General features: G+C 51.3%; 1 protein-coding gene across 1 annotated transcript in view; it reads left to right on the forward strand.

The window, feature by feature from the left end:
* LOC111858338 (bone morphogenetic protein receptor type-2) overlaps nt 1–23120 on the forward strand; it is a 37104-nt gene that overhangs the window by 1290 nt on the left and 12694 nt on the right. Inside the window, exons 2-3 of the mRNA XM_023840009.2 lie at nt 19226–19408; nt 20700–20879. Of these exons, the coding sequence (XP_023695777.2) occupies nt 19226–19408; nt 20700–20879 (363 nt within the window). The remainder of the gene's footprint in view (nt 1–19225; nt 19409–20699; nt 20880–23120) is intronic.

Raw genomic sequence — 23120 nt, forward strand, 5'->3', positions numbered from 1 at the left:
AGTCCGTTTTCTTTGAAATAATCAGTCTGATCGAGCTTATTTTATGTATTTTAGTGCATTGTCTTGCTATATAGTTGTGTTTAATGTATCATTGGAAAGTGACTTTTATCTTGGTGGTTTCCGCGATGCACCGCGTCTTATTTTTTGAGTAAAGAAAATGGTGCAATGTTACGCCTGGTCCTCTGCGTTTTCCGAATTATTCAAACAATGTCGTCATGTGGCGTCTGCCCGCGACTGTGTGCACAAAATCTCCAGGATTCGTGCAGTAAATGGCCATCATTTTGCCAAAAGTGATTTGTGTGCCGATTGCATTTGCTAACCCATACACCCAGCATGCACGCTTTCATATTGACTATGAACCATTGGATTGGGATGTAATTCACGCACTAAAGTTATGCTTTTGCATTTTACATTAAGCTGCCGTTTTGCGCAAGAAATGTAGCTCGCTAATGAATCTTTCGTCGTATTAGAGAAAAAATGTTATATTTACATGGCTGGCCGGTGTTAACGCTGTTTTTTTTGTCTGTACTGTAACACTAACCAAAATAAATGTTTTGTTGCAACTGTTTACGTTTCCTAGGCACTCGTGGTTATTTTAAGGCTTTGCCTACTATAGTATGGTTGGAGTACTATTGTGGCTCTGCGGAGTTCTACACAGTGGTTCTCACACTAGATCATGAGAACTGGTTCATAGAATTGAAAATAGTGTCCTTAATGGTGGCTTGGTGATGGTTTGGGTGGTTGTTGATAATTTGTGTACTGGTTAGCCAGACTCTTGACTCGTGTTACTAATGTACTTCGGCAGTGGGAGAAATAATGATTTTAATGCCTTGGTGGGTGGGGTCATTGCATGCTGTCCGCCACTGCTTGCTGCATCTCAATCCCCATTACTTTACAGGTATGGATTGGGTTAAACCAGTCAGTGATTAAGCGAACCTTCTGACTTTAACAGTCTTCACACTCTGTGATGGTGTTCATTTAGGGCTGGTCATTTTAGGAAGCCTAGCAAACAGCACATCTTTGTAGAAAATGTTGAGAGGGGCTCAGGCAGCAAGGTGGCAGGGGATGTGGATGGGGAGGAGGAGGAGGGGGGGTCTGTAAAACACACACGAGGTCATGCTGTGAGCTTTGGGCCTGGAGGCTCAACATGACTTCTGTTCAGCCTTGAGGAAGATAAGATATTCGCGCTCGAAGGGGCCGACGGTGCGTGAGAGGTGAGGATGCCGATAGAAAGTTGAGGACTGAAATGTAAGGGGTGAGAAGACGATGATATGAAGAGCCGTTCTTTGTGCGTGGACACGCTGGCTGGACCGCGGGAGGGACGACGGCTGGGGCGTTTTTCTGCTCATAATAAACTAGGCGAGAACAGATGTCTGGGAACAGCTTCTCCCCACGGAGTCTAGCTGAACAAAGATACGTCGCTGCTTTTCTCCTGAAGATATGTATCATATGTGTGACCTGAAATTTACTGCCCCCCCCCCCCCCCATACTGGGCACTTATCAGCTGCTAAGTGTTTGAAAACAAACCTTGCCACAATCTTCTACAACCGGTAACAGAAATTCTTGAGTTTTGACTCACGGTCGCTGATTGGAGCCAGCACTGGGCCTGGCCCTGGAGCTGCTGCTTGTGTATGCAGAACCCCTCCTCTGAGTTCTGCTTCAGGTGGGTTAGCCCATTACAGCATTTTGACGTGTGGTTCTGATGAATTGTGGTGAGCTGCATTCCGATGACCTTTCTGGCAAGAGGGCGTCGCAGGCCCCCCCACGCACTGGTGCAGCTGAGGAACCACACGCACAGCCTGCAGAAATCCACCCGACGGTGCCATCGACCTGCTCCCACCTCCGGCGCTTAACCTCAGAGCACGATGGCTGATTTCTGCTAGCAAAGCAGGCGAATGCTTGTGTAAGATGTAAAATGCTGCAGGCATCTTCTGTCTATGAGAAAATAGATGCATGTAATTTGTTTATTTAAACAATTAAGTGCCTTTAGGTTAAATTGTGTTCATTTGATGTTTCTTTTATTGTATGCTTGTGGTATGAAATTCTGGCCATTCTTGTTTGAAATGTACCCAATTAGTAGTGCATCACCCAGCTTGAGTATGTGTGTTAAATAATTGTAATTTTTAGAGCGATGCTTTTTTTTTTCTCTCCCTTTTTTTTACGGTCCCTGATTAAAAATCTGACGCAAGATGTTTCCCCGTTTTTTTGAGGACGGTGCAGTCTATCTTCCACACGTGACATGTAATTCCCAGGAAGGGAGCTTGGCCCTGCTCCCTCTACAACCACCCATGTGAAACTTCATCAAAAGGGGTTTTGTTGATAGAATCCGTCATGTTGTGGGCCGTGCATCATTCACCTGCACCCGAAAAACAGAAGCAGCCCCTCATTGGCTAGACTCTCCAGTTAAACAAATAAAAGGGAGAATATTATTGGTACTAAAACTATTGCAACATTTTGTGATGTGTCACTTTTGGAAAGGGTCACTGTATCACTTTTACCTACAAGAGACACCCGAGAGTCTATCTAGACATCTGAGAGTCTGAGCAGTTGTAATTCTGGACTTGGGCTTGTGAACATGGGCTCCAGCCTGTTGACATTAGACTTATGCAGTCTACAATTTAAGGAGAATAGTGGGTGGTCTGGCTTTTACCTGCAGGCAGTGAGTGTTATGGGGCTATGCTTATTTTGTTTTTAACATTGTTTTCAAACCACAGCACCATATTGCTTGTCTCGTACGTAACCAGTGAGTCACTGCCATTTGCTAGTGACCTGTGTGTGCAGTTGTTTTGCTTGTTAGCTTAAGTGTTTTGCGTTATTAAAAATTATGATTGGCCGTTAAGCTTACACGTATGTCAGCCATTTTATTTTTCTGAAGTCTGTTGTTGTCATTTTCGTTGCGCGTTTGTTTTGTTCTCGTGAGGGATAGTGTGTCCTGCCCAGGAAATGAAATGGATTTTCAGTTTTCAGTAGAACCGTCAGAGAGGGAAAGGATGGACAGCTGTGTGCAGACACACCCTATATGTCCGCTGCACATATGCGCATGACTTGCGCGCATACCATACGCAGCCTGACGGCATGCTTTCTCAGAGTGCTGAATCTTAGCCGGCCGGCTGTTGACGTGGCTTCAGAGATCCATGTGTAAAATTGGACCCTGGCTCATTCAGGATTGAAAGTGCATGATTGCTCAAAACGCCTTGCTATCGCGCTTGGCTTTCAGCATAAGAGATGCTTGGCTGAGATGGGTCTGGATCAGCCAGGTAAATCATTTGCACGCGGCTTTTTATTTAAAAGTAGTGTTATATCTGCAGACCGGGTCCCTGTCAGGGAAAGGTGCATTGAAAACGCTCAGAAGAATCTCTCTCGTGTATCTAGGCTTATCTTCGAGTTGCTGGTGTCATACTCCTGTAGGATTGGTAAAGTGAGTTTATTAGGATGACGATCATGAAGCCTCACTGGCGTAATCCAAACCAGTCCGTGTATGGGGGGGGGGGGACAGGCCAGTTGTTTTCCTGCACTCGGGCAGCTGTGCTGCTGGGACAGGTCCCCAGGTACCGGATGGATGATGTCAGATTTTTTTTTTTTTGGCTTCCTGAACGGACAGGAGTAGCAGCTTGAGAGGGAAGTCAGACGCAGTGAAGCTGATGTGCTTCTCTGTCAGCTGTGTCCTCTCCTTTCTGTGGGATTGGGGATCGCAGTGTAGAGTTCGTTCTGCTCCGACTGCAAATTAACACACTATCCAGTTTGCAAATGTCCTTCCTCAAAAACAAAACAATCCATCTATTATCCAACCACTTACCCAGATCAGGGTCACGGAGGCCCTGCCATGTACCCGGGACCCTGTTTTGATTTTCAATTTCATGTGTTCGCATGCTTTTGGGAGTTATGTTGCTCCCAAGTGGATGTGTGGATTTTATTGGGATTGAACTCTGGGTTAGTTTACCAGTTTTTTTCATTGCAGGTTAAAGTTAATTTAACACGCATTCGTTCTGGGAGCTGCTTTTTTTGCGGATAACTTTTTCATTCCATTCTGCTAAATTGAAGCCCCTGTGGTAATCGCCCATTTAAGGTGTACGTGATGATTGTCCCAGCGAGGGAGGCAGACCGTTTAATGTCTCCCCAGTGGAGTTTTACTGCAGGTTCGTCGTCATTCCCGTGCTCTTACTCGAGCTGCCGGTACCTACGGCTGATCGCTGGCTCGCTTTTAAGCAGACGGTGTAAAGGGAGGAGAATAGATCAGTGTGGCAGGTTATTAAAGACATGAAATTGTTACATGGAATTGAAGGAGGAAACCCATTGAGAGTGTGTGCGTGTGCATGTCTGCATTTATTAATGAAAAGCTGTATGGTGTGAGGTTAATGGGTGTTGGGGCAGTATCCTCCTCTTCCTCGCTGCCCTCTGTCCCTGTCCCCTCTTCTCTCCCGTGCCCGTCCTTTTGGGACAGAAGGACAATCTGTAGCAGGCTTTAGACTAAACAATAAGCCTCTTCCTGGCTTCACAGGCCTGGAAGGGGGGAGTGGGGGTTTGTGTCTGCAAGGGAAGAGACATTCCCTAGCGGTGACGCCCGGCCACCCCTCTCCCCTCCTCCATCTCTTCTGAGCCCCTCCCCATCCTTTTTCCCTTCCCTTTCCAGCCACTGATGGACCCCCCCCCCCAAAAACATCTCACACACAAATTGAAAAATTGTTTCACCAAGGGAATGTGGCCGTCTGCGAGTGTTCTGGAGAGAAGCCCCCCACCCCCGCACCCCCCCCCCTCCCCCCCCACCACCTTCTGCCCGGCCGTTCCTCACCAGCAGTCCACTGGGGACGTGGCTGCACACTTCCCTGCATTCCGTTTCCTGATTTTACATTTCAGCTGCCCCCTGCTAGTTTTGCTCTTACCCCTGAATTTTCTTTTTTTTTTTTGGTAGAAATTCAGTTGAAATGCTTGAGTGGGTACAGCCACACTGCCCACGTCTTCCAGGATTTAAAGATTACATCTCATTGGTCCCTGGCTTTAATCACTGGCCTGATCACAGCCTTTCTTAATGTCTATTTTTCTTCCTCCTCCCATGTCCTGTAAATTGGTTAGTATGGTAAAGCACATGTCTTTTTTTCGCTAAAAGGTTACTCAGCATCTTCAGAAGGTAGTTTCCATTGTACTGTTGGGTGGATTGTGTAGGGGAAATGATCAATAATGTTTTTGTCGTGCCCTTCTGTGGAAGTCCCTTGAATGATGAAACTGGTTTTCCCATCTGCACTCCACCTAGTGTTCCTCTCTGCCCCCCCCCCCCCCCCCCCCTCCATCACGGAAGCAGACTGATGAATAAAACATGATCTCACTGGTCTTAGCGCCTGATAATGGGGAACATGGCATAACCCTTCGTTCTTATGGATGCTCCTGTTAGTCTTTATAGGGGTCAGGGTGATGTTTTTTTTTTTTTTGGGAGGGGTGGTGGCTTCTAAAGGAGACTGGATATTCAACATGGGGGAGGAGGTGCATTAGACAGGATCTGCTTATGTGGCAGCTTGAGCCAAACAGACAGCAGCCTGAAAAAAAAAACAACGTCCATTTTACCTCTGGGAGTAGACACTGTGCCATGGCAACACCGCGAGAGAGAGCCGGGAACACGGTGTCTGCTCTCTGGTGGGCCGTGATTCCTGAGAATATGCTGGTCATGGCTCGTGTGCCGGGAAGGATGTGATGCCTGGAACAAGGGCAGTCGACACCGCTTTGGCAAACGTGCAGCTGCGTCTGGGTGGCAGGAGAGCAAGCGGTGCTGCAGAATTAAGGATGTGTGTCTCAGAAGGCAAGCAGGAGGCTCTGTGGATATAGGATCGTTTGGCCGGTGGAGGGGGGATGAGGTCGGCCGGCCACCCAGCAAGTATTTCCCACATATTCCAGTGGAGCTGGATGTTGGGCCTGCCCCCGGAGCGCCTTCGCGGGTGGACCAGTCAATTGACTGTTTCTTTTTAAAATACCAGTTAACAGCTGGAAATCTAGAAATACCATCTCTGCTGCAGCTGAAGAACATGCCCTGTTTTACTGGCCGTCATGGGTGACACTCTAGCCTTCGCTTACAGTTAAGTTTTCATTGTGACCTGCCCTATGATGGTCAGCCATAACCAGTAACCCATAGCGCGTGGTCTTGCCTGATTAGCGTAGCATCTCAGAGTGCAGTTTTCGGTGTTTGTCAAGGCCTGTCTTAAAATGAACATGACCTGAGCACTTCTGTCATAGCCCAGTAATACACATTTAAAACTGCATAACTCTATGCCCTGAATGGGTTTATGCACATTTCACTGATAATGTTAAAACTATTATAGACTTTTGCTGTTAGTTCAATTCATAAATAGGCCTGTTCATTTCAATGCAAGATTTGATTTGGTAGAGTCAAAATTTAGTTTGACTCTTCCACGTGTTCATGCTTTCCCTTGCACACTGCTGCTGAATTGGGGGTGTCTAGCACTATGGGGATGGAATAATCATCTGTTTAATAATAAACTGACACTAAGAACATAACTTGCATGAAAGAGGAGCAAATGGGGAACGAAAGGGGTGAAAGTGATGGTTGTTCTGCTAAAATGAAATTCCTGGTGAAAATGATTTATGAGGGAACCTGAGTTTCCACTGAAAATGAGGACGTCTGTGGTGGGAAAAACCAGCTTGTCTGGTGAGTCTGAATCCATTGAAACATTCAGAGCCAGAGCCGTCTTCTGGTTAGGGTGAGGGAGGGTTCAGAGCCAGAGCCGTCTTCTGGTTAGGGTGAGGGAGGGTTCAGAGCCAGAGCCGTCTTCTGGTTAGGGTGAGGGAGGGTTCAGAGCCAAAATATCAAACCTAGATGCAGATCAGTGGTCTGCAGCCTTTTTTTGTAATGAAAGCTACTTTTGCAAAGAGAACAATCTGGGGAACTACTGAGTCGTGACAGTATGTTTTCCTGTTTGGGGGGGGGGTCGACTATAAATATCTTAAAGATCGACCTGTTGATCGTGATCGACCACTTGGTGACTACTGATGTGAGATTGTTCTGAAATGGAAAGGTGGACAAAGTCTGCCTGGATGCTCGGACTTATGGGTAATGTAGGCAGATTAGGCAGAAGTGTGTGTCATTAGGCAAGGTTGAGGGTGCTGGTGTATGAATGGGCTCTAAGCTGGCTCTTGTTTTGAGCTTAATTATTTTTTATTTTTTTACCAACCTGAATGTTGCGACACCTGAGTGTGTTGCGGCCATAACAGGCACTTGCTCAGTGACAGTGTTTTTACTTCCACGGTGTGAATGGGTGCCGTAACACCAGCAACCCTTCACAGGTTACCATAGCGATGATAAACAAGCCCGTAAGTGGTGCTGGGGAGGGTGTATCCGGTAATGAGCCTGTTGTTGATTGCTGATCCAAAGTCTGCACACCCCTCACCCCTCACCCCTCCGAATATCCGTAATCTCGGGCTTCTGACCCCTGGGACCATACGGTAGAAATAAACAAGTCTGAAAACCGCTAATCTGGGCCCGCTGGGTGGGTCATGGGAGATCTGCGAGGCCATCTGGCTGGGCGCAGTGCCGAGCCGCCCATCTGACTGGTCAGGATGAATCCAGGCCTGAAGCACGGCCAGCTGGGCCGCATCCCCACAACCTCGCTCGGGTCTCTGGGTCCGGTTCTGTTCCCGTTCCGGCCTGGTTCCCCCAAACTCTGCGTGGAATCTCCCTTGTGTAATGTGCTCCAGAGCTCCCTCTTCTCAAAGCTTCCTTTCATTCCCGCATGCAGTTTGGCCCAAACCCTACAATCGAGTCAAATTTGAGCAAGCAAAATGGTCACTTATACAGATTTTAAACACCTTGTCTACTTCAGATATCAATGCCCAGAGTACGGAAGAGCGAGTCGTGTACATCGTTTACATACTTTAACAGGCATGATATGACATGCATTCAGACAGGAGTCTGAGGGATAAGCGCTTTAGATGTGATAAAATGAAAGGCTTCATGTGTGGCAATTCTCTTTGGGTGGGTCATGCGGGTAGCGTGAGTACGGTGACAGAAACTGTAAGCGGCTTTACGTTCTACGGAAAATTGAATAGTCTGATTTGTGATTTCAGAATAAACCGAGATGGCAGTCAGATTCAGTCTCACTCCCCAGAACCCACGTTTATTGCATCTGAGCTTTGGGGGTTATTTTCATTAAGACGTTAATTGAATAAGGCTCTGGATTTACTGCGTCTCAGTCGCTGTTCCGTGGTGGATCTTTCTTGGAGGAAGTGAGGTGACACGTTTGTGGCAATAAAAAGGTAACTAACCGTTGCTTTAAGTTTCTCCTGCAACAGTGTGTCACTTGATGTGTGACAGAGTTTCAACAACATGCAAGTTACGTGATCTACTAGTTTTTCAAGCTTTATATTTACTGATCATGATGGACGGACGAGCAAAATCCATTTTGAAATGTTTGCCTGTCACTTATGCTGATCCTCTTTTGTTAGATTGGCTGTTGGATCCACACCACCATCAGATTTCTTCAGATGACTGTCATTTCAGATCCAGCCAGTATAGGAGATGTAAAAAAAAATATCTGGGAGGCAACTTTTGGCAGCACTGTCTAAAAATGGGGGCATTTACAAAATTTTGGGGGCACATTTTAAAAATAGCTATTAATCCATAATGTTTTGTTCTTAATGTGAAATTAGCCCAGATTAACATGCATACAGTAATCAACACCTTGTGCCAATATGAGTGAAATAAAAAAACATACTAATGCTGATTCAAAGAGAAGTGTATGTACAGAATACCGTCTGTATGTGAGAGAAAGCAGGAGACATTTCAAAGCTTTTATTTTGCTCTTAATCGCCTTTCTCTGTGTGTGTGTGTGTGTGTGTGTATATTATATAATATAATGTGTGTGTGTGTGTGATGCGTTAGTTTATAGATAAAGTGAGAACTTCATCACAGTCTTTCAAATGAACTAATTTACATCATTTTTTAACATCTTCTTTAGAAACTGTTGAAGGTCTTAAATATTTGGGAAAACCAAAGTGCGTAAATGCTGTAGCTTAGTCCCTTCAACAAAATAAAACAAATATTGCAAATTACTATATTTTGAACCTGTAAGCCGTTCGGCCATGTTTTAAAATAAAATGAAACCAAGTACCAATTATTCTTTGCCTTTATCAAAAACCCGGTGAGACGCTTACTGAACGTTTTGATTTTAGCTGTGAATTCTGGGAGTTTATGCAATGTCACGACCGAAGCTTTTGCGTCATGCAACCGGGAAGGATATAAAAATCCCTCATTTCAACACACAGTAAAAGCATATCAGTATAAACAGCATTGTATTATCCTATATCTCATTATTAAAATATATTGATATATTGCAAAAAGTCGATATCCTGCCCAGCCCAGGGCGACTGTAATAGTTGTTGATGGGGGTGTGGCCACACCCCTAACAGAGATCGGTTTGTTTTTTGGATGAGCGCCTTTAATTAAAAAATATAATTGACCTCTGCCGTATATTATAACAGCACTACATAGTAGTGTGTAGTTACAGCTGTATGAAGTTACATGTAGGTAGTGTGAACAGCAGCGATGTTTGTATGAGTGCATGTTCAAGCTGGAAATGGAAATTAAATTAAATCAATAAAAAGACAATAATGGCTTAATGTGGGATTAAGATATTGGCCTAAACTGGTAAACTATTCTTTTTTTGAGGCAATTTTTGACCCCTCGATCACGGTTTTTAGATTTCTTGGGGCATTTTTACCTTTTGCCCCCCCCCCCCTTAGTTTCTGATGCTGGGTCCAGCATCAACTAGCAAAAAAGCACTGGATCCAGTTCTTGCTTAAGCCAGTTCTGAGCAAGGAGTGATGATATAGCGCTGGTTCAGGAAGGAAGACAGCAGCTTGACCATGCATGGTCTTCATGCTGGGTCTCTACAGATGTGCGCAGTGCACCATCTCCATGGTTACACCCAATAACCAGTGCTGCTTTCAAGAGGTACACCATATTTGCTGTTGGAGTTCAGCACCCGAGGGGCGGTGCTGCAGGGTTGTGTATTGAAGAGGATTCTGTTTGTCCTCTTTGTGCTTTGAGGCCTTGGGCCTCAGCTGTTACCTTAGAGACAACTGTGCTGTCAATTCAGCCTGTATTTCCATCAAAATGCAAGTTTATGTAACTCAGTTGTATGGACTATGTACAGCTTGGTGGCCTGTCTGTGCCAGAAAGGTTTGTGTAGTAGAGATTTTGCTGGGGGTGGGCAGGGGTATGAACATGTGCCATTGAACAACTATTTTACCCTCTTGGATGTCCGTGTGCCTCCACCCCCCCACCCCCCCCCCTCCCCCCCTCCCCGTCGTCTGGCTGTTGGCCTCTCCCCTGAGCTGTCGGCCTGTGGGATGACAGCGAGCCCCCCCACAGTGCCCTCTGCTCCCCCACTGATGCTGCGTGCGCCTCTTAGCTTGTCGTCTGGCTGTCGGCTGTCACGGCATCTGCTTGCCCCACGGGTGACTGCACACCCTGCATCCCTAACCCCCCACCCCCCCCCCTAGCCCCTAGTGGCCTTCTTGGTCAGACTGTGCTGCTAATTGTTTAATTGGATGCTGGATTGTAGCACCCACCCCCTCGTGAATTCGTATCTGCTCATGAAACGTTTGTCAGATGCGTCTCCCTGGATTCAGCTCCCCCGCAGATGTTGATCGGGCCGCGGTTTCTGCTCCGTCTTAAGCATCGTTTAATCACCGCACGGCTTCTCCTCGCCCTGTCGCCGCCATCTGCTCCACGCCCTGGCCCTCCGGCCTGCCCACAGCCAGCGTTAGTGTCGGCGACGATGCTAACGACGGAAACGCGCGGGAAGCCCGGGGGGTGGGGCGCTTGGAAGTGGCACGGCGGTTTGAGGAGCGGAGGGTCTCCATGGGAACGAGTGGGCCGACCACGCTGCCAGGCGGGCACCAGGAGGCAGGGAGCTCTGATGCATCGCAACGCCAGGAAGCATCGATCGTGTGCCAGGGCCGATCTCGGGTTCCTTCCAGAGAGTATAACCCCGTCCCCTCAGACCCTGCTCTGCATCACGGATACACGTCAGGCTGGCTCAACTTTTTTGTTTTGTTCTGTCCGACCCTTTTGTTGACTGTCGAGACGCGTGGTAAACGGTAGCGTTATGGCTAACTACGCCTGCTCGTTAGGGGCGAAATGCAGCAGCGAGAGTCACGCAGCGAGCGAGTCATGCCTCTGTGAGAGCTCCCCGGGAGCCAGGCTGCCGTCTGTCTGCGGCGCCTTCAGGCTGAGTAGCTTTTGTGGCGTCGCCTCAGATGTTCTCGGGTTTTATTTTGGTTCCGCGCAGGACCGGCCGCGAGCGTGGTGCCTGTCAGCCGCATGGTAGGCGCAGGCCGGCTGCCGCGGCTCCACATCCCCCTCCCCCGGCTCCGCATCCCCCTCCCCGCCCGCCGTCACTTGGGGAGGGGAGCCTCTGAAAGCTCATTACCGCATTTCTGAAGTCTGGGCCACTGTTGGCAGACACTCTCCCCCCCCCGAATAATCCATCCAGCCGGAATGGTGGGAGGAGGGGCACAGAGAAAGGACTTTGCTGAAAGCTATTTCTCAGTGCCGAATGTGAGCATGTATGGGTGGGGGGGTGACAGCCCTCTGACCCTCTTCATCCTTGTTCTTGGAGGATTCGGGTGGCAGAGCTGCGCCGCATCGCTGCCTGAGCACCGGGTGTCTCTCCCTGAACCCGCTGATTCTCCTTCATCTTGGCGTAGGTGGGGAGACGCAGCCCATCCATTCACCCCACCCTGTATCTCAGCTTCATGTTCCTGCGATGCTGCTGCTGTGGGGAAGACCCCGGCTGAAGGCGGCTCAGGGGCAGTGACGCACCCGAGCAAGGCTCGCCGACGCCTTTTGCTGGCCCTCGCTCTGTCACGTCCTGCCTCTCACCTTCATCGTCTTGTTGGGATCCCAGCCTTCCTGCAGTGTTTAGTGGGTTGCACTTGCAGGAAGCTCACTTGTAGGCCCTGACCATTTTGACTTGGACTCTGAGTAGGATACTCAGAAATATACATGAAATTGGCAGCAGATGGCAAAATGGCGGGATTAGTGCCCCCTGCAGGCTAGTGGGAGCAGCGCAGTGCCCCGCTGACTAGATTTGGCTCTTCCCTCTGTGCCACCCATGCCATGCGGCTCTCCTGGTGGCTGGGCTATGGACACATGCCACAATCATGAGGTTTCAGAACCACCTGGAACCTGGGCTTCATTTGGGGGGCTTGGGGAGCGTTTGCGGGGAGATGGGTCTGGGATGGGCAGACGGAGCAGCAGGCTATTCAGCCAGACACCTGACCGCTCAGAGCCTGAGCCTGTGGCTGCAGAGTTTTACCAGCAGGTGGCACAGCAGCTAAGGCACTGGTACGTGTTCACTTGCGCTGCTTAACCAGAAGTGTGAAGCTGCGGAGAGTACAAATTAGAAAAACTGTGGGCTCAGGAGCTTGGTTTGAATGGAAAATGAATGCAAAATAACCCCCCACACACACTGTCCGGGTGGAAGTGGGAAGGCGTATCTGGAGAGGAAGCTCACAGCCACCTTGTCACAATTTAGGTGGCTTGTTTGCAGAATTTCGGTATCTTCTGTGGTTACCTCTATCTTCTACTTTCTGCAAAACTGCTGGTGAATTTGGTTCTTTAGCGTCAGCCCCCCTCCCACCCTCCGTTACTGTCAGTGTGTGACTTGTACAGGCAAGCCTGTTTACTCACACGCGCTGTATCAGCGACGTCGTGTCTCTCCTTTTGTGGTCGCCTCCCTTAAGTCTCATGTCCCAAAAACGTGCTACAGCCCAACGTGTGAGACGCCCCTAGATAGTCTTTGATTCTTGCGGAATGTTGACGTGGATGGTTGGGCCAGCGGCCGGCAGGTGGGCGACCGTGCCCACGCCCTCCCGGAGAAGCCGGTGGGGTGACTCCTGGGCCCGGGTGTCGTCACGGTGACTCGGTGCAGGGCGTGCCGGCAGCAGATGGTGTCTCGTCCTGCCTGCCCCTGATTCAGCGGCTCCCCGGGAGACGATACGGGAATGTTAATTGGGGAGACGAAGCAGCTGTTCAGGTGGACTGGTGACCACGTCGCTTGAGGCGACGGGGCCGTCAGCCGTGGTTTAGTCCCTCCGAGGCGTGGAAGAGGTTTGGGGGGGAGGGGTAGGTGGGCGGCTGGTCTCGTCTTGAGCGCCCCTTTCGTGGTTCTCGCTGGTCTGGCGCTTTGAAGATAACGTTGAACTTCCTCTCTATTCCTCTGGTCTTCGCATGTGTCTGAGTTAATTTAAGCCCATCAAGCTGTTTATGGCTGGCTGGCTCAGACTAGGCTTGAGCAACGTCTAAATTTTCATACTGTCGTACTCTCCAGACCAGTGCCGGCCTGATTTGGGGGTGCAAATGAGCGCGGGGGAACAAGTCAGAAGAAATACCTCTGTGTGCATTCTCTGTCCTAGTAATCTACAGTAGTTTTAATATTTTGCTTTATTTTTTAATATAAATGAACTGATTCCCAGTTCCGCCATGTAGCCTGGGCAGACCTCCTCAGATCACAACCTGCCTGCTATGATGCCTGTAATCATGTGACAGCCAGGGAGACCCCCCCCATCCTCTTTCTGTCAGTCACATGTTTTCACAGGCATATCAAGCATGTTGCCTGTTGACCGTCGTACAGCGTAGGAACTGCCCCCCCATGATTGTGCAGGGAAGTTCTGCTGCTTTTCCTGAACTGATGTCCGTCCCCAGGGCCACCCCAAGGCAGTCAGTGACTGGCTGCCCCCTCGTCTCACGCTGTATGTTTAACCTGTCGGGTAACGGAATATCGCCCCGCGCCTCAGTCCTCTGCCCAGGTTAATCCGGTGTCACGATGGCGCTGTTACCGGGCTGTCAGGGTGATCAGCAGCCTGGGGGAAATCGATGAAGACTGCAAAAAAAAAAAACCTTCCATACAGACCAGAGATGTCTGCCATATCCGCTGTATAAGGCATTTAAATGACTGATATGTGGCAGACCGTAATTCTGGGTACATGTTTTTTGATTAACACGAGAGGCATGACCTTCAGCTCCTGGAAACGCGGGTTGAAGTTCGGCCCTGGTTAACGAGTGACTGGCGCGCGGAGCGTGTAGCGCGGAGCGTGTAACTCCAGACCCCGTGTAAGCAGCCTCTCTGATCCTCAGTCCAGCTCCGTCAATAGTGTGAGTGCTGGCTCCTTTGTGTTCCTAATCTCCGTGCTTCTGGCAGCTTTCCGCAGACGTGCCAAACAAGCTGTGGACATTTTGCAATTGATTTTTTTTTTCTTCTTTTTTTCTTGGTGAGGTGGATGTAGAAAATGTCTTAGTTCTGGGGGTGGGGGCAGCTTCTGGTAGAGCCCTCTGACACACCCCCTCCGTCCTGGCCTGAGGGCTGTCTGGAGTCCCCTGTCTGTGTTGAGGTGTGCTGGGGGAGGGGCAAGTCTGTTCCCAGTATGGCAGGCGACGTATGCGTCCTGCGGAGGGCCGGCGTTGGGCATGCGCGCGTCTGCACGTTTACCCCGCGCTGCAGCCGGTGCAGACGGATACACTTGGCCCTCAGGACACCGGGGCTCACCCATCTGCCAGGGAGATGGGGGCCGCTGGCCCAGTCACATTCATGAGGGGGGGGGTTCACAGTGTGCTGCCAAGCTCTCTGCGTGGCCCAGAGCCCTCTAAGAGCTCAGCTGAATCTGAATTCTCTGAGAAGTGGGCTGGATATGGACACCATACCAGTGAGGTGTGGGTTTCCTAAGCTGCTCCAGCATGTGCTTGGACTGAGTCGGATGGGGTTACACATCGACCTCATAAATGTCGCAGAAAGACATCGGGGGGGCATTTCCGCTTGGTGCCTGTGTTTATGAGAGAGAACCCAGAGGTGTGTGTGGGCCTCTGCTTTATCCAAGTGTTTGTAAAGTACAAATAAAAATTGGTGTTTGGGTTCTTGGCAAAGTGCTTCCTGATGGCAAATCGAGAGCAGTTGGGGCTCTACCTGACAGCGCCGCGGGCCTGAGTGGCAAGACCCGAAATGGCTTTCCTTCTGTCCGGTGCACCGGTGGTCCCTCACAGCGCGGCCGTCCCCGGTCTCTCAGTGACCCCTGATTGGTGAAGAGCGTAAAGCCTCCCTTTTGATTCCCTTCCTTTGTCCCCGCTGTGTCTGTGTGCTTCCGCTCGCGCTCACTCTGATAACTCCTGATGTCAGTGGCCCAGTAGCTGGCATGTCTTTGAGGTCACCGAGAAGCGGCACGTTCACCGCGGCTCATCTCAAGGACATAACAGCGGCGTAGCACGGTGCATCCGCGCTAATCGGCCCTTTAAAAACATCTGCTGCCTGTTTTGTTTTTCGCTTAATCTTTCTGTCCTGCCTCATGCTGTCCAAGGTTGCTCCAGCTGAACTGTGTACTCTTTTCGAGGGTCCCAAACGGCCCAAACCCTCATCAGCCCAGGAACAAGAGCACGGGGCATGCGGACTTTTACACAATCTCTCCCCAAATGGGAGTGCCTCACTGATTGTTTGCTTTATCACTCTCTGCCCACCCCGGTCACTCAGTCTCTGGTGCAAACACTGTGGTGTGACTTGGAAGGCTGCCGCTGGGGGTGTGGCAGAAGCCTGCAGGCGTGTCTGTGTTGCAGCTTGACCAATAGCCGGACGGGGGGGGGCAGTTATTTTCTCAGGATGGTCCAGTTCACTGCTGGGAGACTGAGCAGGTTGGTTTCAGTCCGGTGAAATACTTAACACTTTGCACAGTGACCAGAAATTTGTAAACTTTGTGCTAGTTTAGGGAGCTGGATGTTTTTGCAGTGCACTGTCCATAAAACAGGCACTGGAAATCTGGGAGGGCCGGTGGGTGGCCTGGCTGATTGAGCTCAAGGCCCACGGTAGGGCTGAGCCGAGCCTTTATCAGTGCATGTGCTGACGAGCCTCCAAGTGACAACGCTGCTGAGACTTCCTGACCTTGAGCGTGCTCACAGTGCATGACTGGCTGTAATGGCCATGTGGCAGCGCCCCCTTGTGGCAGTGACCATGTCATCTGTTTTGCTGTCTATGGACTTTGGCTAAGAGGGAGTCACCCGGCTGGCGGTGGGGTGGGGGGCAGTTTATTAGGATTAAAGGCTGCTGTAAAAGCTGTCTGGCTCCGCCTGTCCAAAACACTGCGAAACGTGATCAACGCGGGCAGTGGAGTCGCCGTGATGGCAGGGGGAGGATCGGGAGTGCAGCTCAGCACTGGCCGTCGTTTGACCCCGCGACTCGCACGAAGCGCTCCTCACGTTTTCGCTTGGGTCAGCCTTCTGCCTCAAGCTGGTGGTCCTTCAGCTGGATTATTTAGCCACCCCCCCCCCCCCCCGTCACCGTACTCGGCTCTTCGTCGTAGCTGCCCTGGGCGGGACAGCTCAGTGCCCCTCACCAGGAACATGCTGGCGTTTCAGCGTCGGGAGGCTGCATTGTCGTTGGAGTCCGGTTTTGCCTGACTGGAGCTCTGTGCTTTGCTCGCTGTTGGAGAGACTTGTTCCCCCCCCCCACCCTCCCATGCCTGAGGCGTTTGGTTTGCCCCAGTCAGACGTCTGTGTTTTGCTTCCAAATTACAGGAAACCGTAGCAACTAATGATCCTCCTCTGCTTTCGCCAAATGAGATCTACGCGGTACATGCATGCGCTGCTACAATCCGAGCACGAGCAGAGCAGTGCAAAGCAGAGCAGTGCAAAGCAGAGCAGTGCAAAGCAGGGCAGGGCAGAGCAGTGCAAAGCAGAGCAGTGCAAAGCAGGGCAGAGCAGTGCAAAGCAGAGCAGTGCAAAGCAGAGCAGTGCAAAGCAGAGCAGTGCAAAGCAGGGCAGTGCAGAGCAGAGCAGTACACTGCCGCACACACACTGACTCGCACTGCTCTAACCCTGTGAGATGATGGGTCTCAGGTTCACCGTGTTGTATTCAGATGCAGTGGCATGTTCTGAGTGTCTGTCCACATAGAGGTCTAAATACCGACAGCAGTCATCTGAGCCCAGGTGAAAGCAGCAGTTATTATGTCGTTTGGAGCACCTTATTCTGGCAGGTGTGTGTGTGTGAGAGTGCCATAAGGATATGTTTACCCTACATGTGAGCGTGTGTGTGCTTGCATGTGTGTGAGCGTGTGTGTGTGCTTGCATGTGTGTGCGTGTGTGTGTGCTTGCATGTGTGTGAGCGTGTGTGTGTGCTTGCATGTGTGTGCGTGTGTGTGTGCTTGCATGTGTGTGCGTGTGTGTGTGCTTGCATGTGTCTGCATGTGTGTGTGCTTGCATGTGTCTGCATGTGTGTGTGCTTGCATGTGTGTGCGTGTGTGCATACACATGAGAGTTATAGCCTCTGTCGCTGGAATTTAGCCCAGGCTGGTTTTGTCACAAACAGCAGTATGGACCTCTGTGCCTTGATGCACTGTCTGCCTCTTGCCAACTGCATCCTTCAGACTGCATGCTTTATCCCACCTTTAATGTACAACAACACTCTCCCCATGTACCCGAATAAGGAGGCGGTGCACTGACCCCCCCCCCCCCCGCTCACCCCTGACATTGCACCAGGCCTCCGCTCTCGGCTCCCCGGACCGTGGCTGTTAAACAAACTGGTGAGGGTTTGGGTCCGAGTGGGAGGCCGCCAGTGCCAGGCTGTCTGCCCTGACATGAAAGGGATGAGGACAGGGCCCCCTCCGGAGGTGCAGTGACCATGGCGAGGCAAGAGTCCCAGAGAGAGACGGAAAGACTTGGGGCATGGAGGAGCACAGATGGGATGGGGGGAGAGCCGATGGCTGGTGGCCATATCGTGAGGGAGAGGTGTCAGCTGACCTAGCGGACTGTCATGTGCTGACAGGCTGGGCGGGGGGCCAGTCACCGGGTCACTCAGGCGGGGGGGAGAATTAGTTATGGCTGTGCTTTTGTGTGTGTGTGTGTGTGTGTGTGTGTGTGTGTGCAGTGAGGCAGGTGTCTGATCTTCTGTAGTGGTCTGTGTGTGTGTGTGTGCAGTGAGGCAGGTGTCTGATCTTCTGTACTGGTCTGTGTGTGTGTGTGTGTGTGCAGTGAGGCAGGTGTCTGATCTTCTGTACTGGTCTGTGTGTGTGTGTGTGCAGTGAGGCAGGTGTCTGATCTTCTGTACTGGTCTGTGTGTGTGTGTGTGTGTGTGTGTGTGTGTGTGCAGTGAGGCAGGTGTCTGATCTTCTGTACTGGTCTGTGTGTGTGTGTGTGTGTGTGTGCGTGTGTGCAGTGAGGCAGGTGTCTGATCTTCTGTACTGGTCTGTGTGTGCGTGTGTGTGTGTGTGTGTGTGTGTGCAGTGAGGCAGGTGTCTGATCTTCTGTACTGGTCTGTGTGTGTGTGTGTGTGTGTGTGTGTGCAGTGAGGCAGGTGTCTGATCTTCTGTACTGGTCTGTGTGTGTGTGTGTGTGTGTGTGTGTCCACCTGCTGGTGAGACGTGTGCAGTCAGCTCACAGAGAGTACGTGACCGGTCCTTTACGGCACTGTGGGCTGTGCTTTGCTCACTGCCCCTCTCTCATGCCCCTCTCTCATGCCCCTCTCTCATGCCCCTCTCTCATGCCCCTCTCTCTTGCCCCTCTCTCATGCCCCTCTCTCACTGCCCCTCTCTCGTGCCCCTCTCTCGTGCCCCTCTCTCGTGCCCCTCTGTCTTGCCCCTCTCTCATGCCCCTCTCTCATGCCCCTCTCTCATGCCCCTCTGTCTTGCCCCTCTCTCATGCCCCTCTCTCATGCCCCTCTCTCATGCCCCTCTCTCTTGCCCCTCTCTCATGCCCCTCTCTCATGCCCCTCTCTCATGCCCCTCTCTCATGCCCCTCTGTCTTGCCCCTCTCTCATGCCCCTCTCTCATGCCCCTCTCTCATGCCCCTCTCTCTTGCCCCTCTCTCATGCCCCTCTCTCATGCCCCTCTCTCTTGCCCCTCTCTCATGCCCCTCTCTCATGCCCCTCTCTCGTGCCCCTCTCTCGTGCCCCTCTCTCATGCCCCTCTCTCATGCCCCTCTCTCGTGCCCCTCTCTCGTGCCCCTCTCTCGTGCCCCTCTCTCGTGCCCCTCTCTCATGCCCCTCTCTCTTGCCCCTCTCTCATGCCCCTCTCTCATGCCCCTCTCTCATGCCCCTCTCTCACTGCCCCTCTCTCATGCCCCTCTCTCGTGCCCCTCTCTCGTGCCCCTCTCTCATGCCCCTCTCTCCTGCCCCTCTCTCATGCCCTCTCTCTTGCCCCTCTCTCATGCCCCTCTCTCTTGCCCCTCTCTCATGCCCCATCCCAGCCGCTCAGAGTGAAGAGCGCGAGTGTGCCTACTACGACCCGCAGCAGCAGCTGGACGAGCAGCACGTTGGCGGGGACATCCAGGCCTGGAGGGAGAACACCACGGTGCGCTGTGCCAAGGGCAGCCACTGCTACGGCCTCTGGGGGAAGGCCCGCGATGGAGACATTCGATTGGTCAAGCAAGGTAGGCGGCGGCCTCCAGGAGCCATCTGATTGGGGGGCTGTGGTGACATCGCTGTCTCTGTGACGACGTGAACTGTGAACACCACCATTGGGGATCCCATGAAGCCGCGCTATTGTATTTTAAGAAATTACAAATACCAGAACACAAATCACTGTGATCTCAGTTTGTTTTATCTGGGCTGGGGTAGGAATTGACAAATAAGGCCTTGTCCACACTTACACGGGTATTATTAACAAAACGGAGCTTTTGTAAAACCCCATCCAGGGTGAAGATCTTCAGAAACTCCGTCTTCAGTGTTGACATGTAGACAGTTTTTGACGTCAAATTGTGTGCCGTTGTCCGCTCTGTTTGACGTCATAGTGTGCGGCGTTCGCCGTTTACTAGGGGTGTAACGATATACTCAGCCCCCGAGATGAGACACCATAATGGGTTCACGAGAACGAGACGATATTTTAACAATATTTTAAAGGAAACTTCAAAGAGGAAATATATTTCTGGAAAGCAGCCTTTTATTTGATTAATTTGAAAGACAAAAAATGCTAAATATTGAACACGCAGCTTCTCTGTGAAATGTTTCAAATAATCACCATCATCATATGCAGTAAAGAACAGAACAAATATCTAGCACCATAAAATATTTCACCACAAACTCAAATGACTCCTGTTTGACTTCTCAATTGAACATAAAATAGAATATAAATAAAACAATATAAATAACAAACATAAAACTTATTTTTAATGTTTTCTTCACCGGTGCAGTGGATTTAAGTAAAGAGCGATGATGGTTCTGCAAATGGCTTTGCATAGCATTAGCATTAGCATTAGCCGCTGTGTACGGCATTATTTTCCTACAATGCTTACAGATGCTTCGTGTTTTGTCTGTCACCCTTTCGCCGTTTATATTTTCCGCCGGGTCCCCAAAATGCTGCCACACAAAAGATATAAAAGTGTCTGGGGCGTCTGCTATGGTCATTTCGTCAGACACCGACATGCTTACAACAGCCAAGTTGCAGCGCCTTCGCGAGAAATTTCGTCATGTTGTGATATCGCGTTACACCCCTACTGTTTACGTTAGCCGTTTTTAGCCTAGCAGACCTGGTAATAAGGCTTCTGATTGGCCAACAGGCCTAAGTAAAAGGAGTGTGGGATAGAAATGCAGTTTTGCTTGTGTGTCGGCGGAGGGGATCGCGGGGCAGATACAGAGCATCCACGTGTCTGACAGGCCAGGACCCGATCCCAGGCCCCCCCCCCCCCCCCCCCCTCCTGCTCACCCCCACACTGTGGTCCGCAGGCTGCTGGACCCACATCGGCGACCAGCGGGAATGCCACAACCACCGCTGTGTGGTGACAGCCACGCCCCCCGCCATGCAGAACGGCACCTACCGCTTCTGCTGCTGCAGTGGAAACATGTGCAACATCAACTTCACGGAGAACTTCCCTCTGCCCAGCCCGACCAGCGCCCAGCCGCTCTGTGAGTGCCGTCCCGTCAGGCGCTGCTGCTTGATCATTGTGGTTTCTGCTCATGTGTTGTGATGTTTGGTCACATTGCGGGAAAGGACACAGGCTGTCCCGGCTCTGGCTGCGCTGCGCTTGGAGACCTGACTGTTCTCGCCCCCCCCCCGGAGGAGTGTGATCTTCCTCTGGGGGGGGGGGGGGGAAATGGGCCAGATGGATGTCTTACACCCCCGGAATGATGCTTCTCTGTCCTGGCTGCCGCTGTCCTGTGCAGCCTCACCGATTCATCTGTCCCCATCAAAGGGAGTGAGGCATGGAGGAGCTGCAGGAGGAGGCTGAAAAATCACTCGCCTGGAGACAAAACACACTCTGCTACCCACCTCCTTCACTCCTCCATCCCTCCCTCCCTCTCCCCCTCCCTCCCTCCCTCCCTCCCTCTCCTCTCTCCTTTTTCTCCCGTTATGTGGTTCGCTGGCTCTGAAACACTTCGCTTCAGTCGCAGGGGAAAATAGCATCAGGCAGGCAGCAAAGAAAAAAAATGGAGGGAATAATGAAGGGGTGGGACTTGCCTAAAGGGGTGTGGCCTGCTGGCTGATAGGCTCAGAGTGGATTGTCTCTCTGTGATTGAGACCTTATCACCAGTAAACAACCACGTATTGATTTTGACGTGTCGGGGGTAGACATCGATTGTTTAGAAGTCGAGTGGGCAGCGTGGATTATGGGTAACTCCCCTGAAATGGATTTTTGATTAAATAATGTGTGAACATGTTCGTGTGAGACAGCCCCTCTGCTCTGGGGCAGTGTGCAGGATGCGGGGATCCACTGCATCAGTGGGGTCAGGCAGTATGTACACACACATAGTATACGGGCGAGTGAGTGGATATGGGCTTTCACAGAGGCATGCTCTCACTGCCGCTCAGACAATGGGCTCCCCCCACCCCCAGAGGCAGGTTCGAGCCGCCCCCCCCCCCCCTTCCTGAAGATAAACAGCTCATTAACCGCTTTGTCTTCCTCCCCCGCCGTCGAGCAGGAATGGCAGCCTCCAGATGTGATGAGGTCTAATGCTGGGCATGTTCTTGCTGGAGGGAATGGAGTCGGGCCTGGAATTAGGAGGCGTCTCGGTGGGGTGCTGGGCACCCTCTGCACTGGAATGTATCCAGTGTGGGGCTGGGCTGTGATTTATAGGCAGTTTATGTTGGAAGGGTAATCCATCATGGGGCAGTTGGTGCACGGTGTGTGTGTGTCTGTGTGTGTCTGTCTGTGTGTCTGTCTGTGTGTGTGTCTGTCTGTCCATGTGTGTCTGTCTGTCCATGTGTGTCTGTCCGTCCGTCCGTGTTTGTGTCTGTCTGTCTGTCTGTGTCTGTCCGTGTGTGCGTGTGTCTGTCTGTCTGTTTGTGTGTGTGTGTGTGTGTGGATAGTACCTACCAGAACCTGCACAGTCCTCCTCAACACCCATCATTACACCTAGCAGCTCAGCGGGGTTACAGGCAGGTCGCTGACTGATACACTAACTTTGAACCTCACCCTGTTAAGCAGGGTCTGTCCTTTGCTTGAAATGTAGGGGGCAGCATTGGAGCCTCTTACTCACGTCCTTCCAGGCTCTGCACATGAATCCATTTTAGATGAGGCAGTAAATAAGGATGGGGTCCTTTGCTCTGGTTTTGTCTGACTGCCACCCCCAAAGTTGATTTTTATACTGTAGCCTTAACAGTAGTCTGGGGGGGGGAGGGGGGGAATCTTGTGTGTAATGTTAAATTACGAAAGCTGGGTGTTGTTCATGGGAGAAAGAGGTACACAGCCTGGTATAATGTCCCCGCCCCCCCGCAGTTACGCTGTCGTTTGTTTTGCTCACAGAGGTGTTGACCGCGTGGGCAGGGCTGCGAGTTACAGCATCACAGCCGCCCGCTCTGCTGCTGCCCCCCCCCCCCCCCCCCCCTTCTGGCTGGCTGCCTCCCCGCTGGCAGTCGACCAGCGAGACGTGCAGTGAACACGCACGCGAATGCCATGGCCACCTTAAACGCCCGTTTACGCTCACGTGTACACGCTGCTCCAGCTCTGTGGATGGTCTCTAATGCCTCTCCGCAGGTGGAGGGGGCGGTCTGCTGGTGAAGGAGGCAGGGCTACAGAACAGTGCTCCATTCATTCGCAGAAGCAGGTCATGGCTGCATGCCTTCCTGGAAAAGCAGCCTCTCGTGCGCCGTCACCTGAGTCGCCGTGCGAGGCAGCGAGCCACCCACCGGGGCTAAGGTGTCCCGGC

The sequence above is a fragment of the Paramormyrops kingsleyae genome, chromosome 16 (assembly GCF_048594095.1).
Source record: "Paramormyrops kingsleyae isolate MSU_618 chromosome 16, PKINGS_0.4, whole genome shotgun sequence".
Classification (NCBI taxonomy): Eukaryota; Metazoa; Chordata; class Actinopteri; order Osteoglossiformes; family Mormyridae; genus Paramormyrops; species Paramormyrops kingsleyae.